Source organism: Poecilia latipinna, unplaced genomic scaffold (genome assembly GCF_001443285.1).
Source record: "Poecilia latipinna isolate Pla-1442-1.1 unplaced genomic scaffold, P_latipinna-1.0 Scaffold837, whole genome shotgun sequence".
Classification (NCBI taxonomy): Eukaryota; Metazoa; Chordata; class Actinopteri; order Cyprinodontiformes; family Poeciliidae; genus Poecilia; species Poecilia latipinna.
In genome coordinates, this window is record NW_015113453.1 from 301746 (window position 1) to 305581 (window position 3836).

Here is a 3836-nt window from a genome sequence, read left to right on the forward strand (position 1 = left end):
CATGACTAAATATATATTTATTATATGGAAGGAGTCTGCGAAAGGAGTCAGCTGCCCCGTCGTTGCATAGAAGTTCAAATTTATAGGACTACTGATTGCTAAATGAAGGAGGAGGTGCGTGCAGTTTTCAATCCCTAATTTCCTCCATGTCTCTCCTCAGAGACGTGGCGCATAGCTGAGGAAATCCCCAGGTTACAACTCAGTAAAATCCAAAGCATCTTTAAGTTTATAAAAATATATATGTTCAATGTACAGTTATATATTATCAATCATAAAGGCTCATCCATCAAAAATAAATGGCTAAACTGAAATCTATATACATGTCTTCTCTCGAAGGAGAGAAGACACAAATACACACAGTTGCATACAGAAATACACAACAAAAGAGAAAAAAGCATGAGTGCAGTATTCAGAGGACTGACCGAAATTAACCACATAAAACCTTTTAAACCACACTCAGGGGAAAGAGTGAAAAGAATCAATTGCAAAAAAAAAAATTATGCAGACATTTGAATTAGTAAACAGGTTTGGTAGAAAGGAAGCAGAGCTAAAATATTGCTTTTCAAAGTAATATTTAAAAATGTTTTCAATTTTTAACAACAAAACAAATTGCTTTGTTTTTAAACAAATTTAAAAACAAAATGTGGAGGTTCTGAATGCTGACAGTGTTTTCTTCAGGGAAAGGCCTATTCCACTCCACAGGGTTGTTCATTTTTCACTATAAACTTCATCGTAAAAGAGGTGAATAGGTTTTAAGTTACCAGCACTCCAGGTACGGCTTCAGTCTTTCTACTTTGGTTTTTCCTAATAAATAATGGCTATTAAAAAAATAAATAAAGAAAAAGTGAGATGAAAGGAATTATAGGTGATGGAGTTTTGTTTTTATTTTTATTGTTAATCACTTCAGTACAAGTCAGAATCTATCTGTTGTAGCTCTACTTCTGATTACCCCATGGGTGGTTTTCTAATTCTACACTATTTTCAACGTCTGCCACGCTCCTTCTGAGCATCGCTCTCCTTCTGGGTGCGGGAGGGTAACGTCTTCTCCTCCATTTGTTAAAACTGCAGGGCGAGTTAAGTTTAATTCTTCGCAGCGGCAGAGCCGCGTCCGCATTGGTTGTGCAGCGGACTGCGCATGAATCTAATTAACTTCTGCACCTTTATTTATTTCCTCAAAATAAACTGCTGGCTCCTCTGTTTAGACTATAAATGGATTAAAACAACGTTGCATTGTCTTTAGTTTCCTCTGTTCTGTACTGGAGACTGGAGTTAAAGGTGCCATTTCAACTAAAGGTTTCCAATGAGCTTCCTAACCAAGGTGTCCTGTCCATCACTCTTCAACACGCTGTCAGCTCCCGGTCTGAAAGACGCATTTAGTTCAGTGTCCATGAGATGATATTCAGAAAGGATTTTTTTATTGATTGATTTTAGTTGCCTCTGCGATGAACTCTTTGCGTAAAGTCTGTCATCGACTAGATATATAGATGTGCACACACACATTTTAAATTTTGCCCCCCCAGAGGTAGTCCTGGCCCCCCCTTGGCCCCCGCAACTTTAAAGGTCTAGCTCCGCCACTGCGCCTCAGGTGTTAAAAAGTACCATAACCCAGCATTAGGTGGCGCTATATAAAGAGTAATTAGCCCTGTAAAAACCAGCCCAGTGTCCGTGGCAGCCGAATGCATTCGTCTTCTTACTTTGCTGCCATTGCTAAATCTTCAAGCAGACTACAATTCTAAAACGGCGTCATCGTTCACAACTTTTCTTCCTGTTCGCTGATTGGCCCGGTAAAAAAATCTACTGGAGACGATCCGAGTCAAGGGGAGAAAGCCCAAACTGTGCTGGAAGCAATATTTTTCTTTTCAAGCAGAATTACACAGGAAGGCAATCGGCTAGGCTAAAGGGTAATGCATTTTGACTAATAACTCCTAAGTCCCATGCTGAAAACTTTATATTAACTTAATCCTTAAATGACTGCATTACCTGACGCAGGTCATGCCTATTTATGCTTACCTATCCTCTCCTTTAGCCAGTAGGTGTCTCTAACGTCGATTGCTGAGAAGTTTAAAATTCTGATTCCTAGGAACATTTCTAATAACGGAATTGACTTGGTAGGGAATTTTAACTCAAGTAAAAATAAAACTCCATGTCTTTCCACATTTCATAGGTATTCTTAATAAACAATTGTGTTTTGTTTGTTTTTGATGACTCAACAACTCTATGATAGTTTGGTTCAGTTATTAGCAAAACCTTGTTTTACTGTGACTCTTTTGCATGGTGTGACAACTCAATAATGGCCACCTACTCCCAAAACACAATTTGGAATAGTCTTCCTGCATTTTCTTACGTTGTATTTCTAACAGAGAAACTGCAATTGGCCAAATTGCTATTATTTTTTTTTTAGGTCCAAACCAAACCTCTTCCCTACAAACTTACCAAAGTAGAAGTTGGGACCATCATGAGGCTGAAAAAACTTCCCACAGGCTTTGGCATGAACATCTGCACCTTTGCTGACCAGCAGCTTTACGTAGGACAAACTCCTCCTCTCAATGGCTATGTGTAGAGCAGTCTGACCTATAATAAACATAGCAAAACATATTTTTTATATTTTTTTGTTGTTAAAAACCAAAAAGGACACTATTAATTGGTACTTTAAAATGGTGGAACATGGAGAAAGAGAGCAGACTGACAAGTTTAAGCTTTTATTCAGAAGAAAGTTTACCTTTATAGTAGCTGTCGGTGAAGGCGGCATTCACAAACTCTTTTATGTCACCGATCCTCTCTGAAACTTTGACCAGCTCCTCTATGGTTTCGTTCTTGCCATCTTTGAGGTGCAGCAGAGCTTTCATCAGGGCGGTTTTACCGTACGTCTGATCTGTGGATGTGACCGCATGTTGGGGGAGTCAGAACACAGATCTGCTGTTTGGGACACCTTCTGGGTCATGTACACACTTACACAGAGAGTCAGAGAGTTTCTTCATGTTCTGATGCAAGTACTGGTATAGGCCGTCCAGTTTGTTGACGTCCCTGCTGGCCACTGCTTCAAACAGACGCTCAATGGTGAATATGGAGCTGTCTCTCTTTGGCTGTGATGCCTCACCTCGAATCCCTCTGGAAGCAAAAGTTGTTGCATATCTCAGGGTTTTTACTGCAGATCAAGCAGTTTGTTAGTCTATTATAATCAGTAATAAGTGGCTTGACAGCTCACAGTTCCCCTGCTGTAATGTAATGGCAAATTAAGGCAGAATCAGTTTATGTCTGTGTGCAGAGACTCACTTGTCAAAATTGAGATTGAATCGGATCTGAGGCTTGACCGGCTCCATTTCCTCCTGGTAGTCGGTGTCCATGGGGGCTTTAGGGGCCTCTTTGCTCAAACCTAAAGCAGAACCCAAACCATCCTTCTTTGGTGCTTTTTGCTTCTGTTTCTCCTCCTCCGTTCTGTCATCCGCCTCCAGATGGAAATCAAAAATATCTGACTTCCTCATCTTTACGTAAAACTCTGGTAATCTGGAATGAAACATGACAGGTGTTTTTACATTCAGTGGGTCTCAAAGGGAGCAATCGTACAATCATTTTTGTGTAAATACCTCCTGAGTATTATGAAATATACCATGATGTATTTTCTTGACTACTGTTGTGTTTTAACAATATACTTGAATTAGTTCTGGTTAGAAAGCTAACCATTCTTGGCCTGCGTAGTTCAATTACCAGTTGGTTGTAGTTTTGAGACAGAACAAATCCACGTTAACTCAGCTGGTTAACCTGGATTAACCAGTTGAGAGCAGCCTTGGGGTTCCACAAGGCTGCTGTCTCAGTTCCTTGCTTTATTTATTGTAATA

The 3836-nt window shown here is 39.8% G+C and overlaps 1 protein-coding gene across 1 annotated transcript in view; it reads right to left on the minus strand.

Moving 5' to 3' along the window:
• The window catches only part of LOC106956646 (transient receptor potential cation channel subfamily V member 1-like), an 18241-nt gene that overhangs the window by 6871 nt on the left and 7534 nt on the right, over positions 1-3836 (minus strand). Inside the window, exons 7-10 of the mRNA XM_015047618.1 lie at positions 3274-3446; positions 2954-3108; positions 2720-2872; positions 2434-2571 (exon numbers count right to left, since the gene is read on the minus strand). Of these exons, the coding sequence (XP_014903104.1) occupies positions 2434-2571; positions 2720-2872; positions 2954-3108; positions 3274-3446 (619 nt within the window). The remainder of the gene's footprint in view (positions 1-2433; positions 2572-2719; positions 2873-2953; positions 3109-3273; positions 3447-3836) is intronic.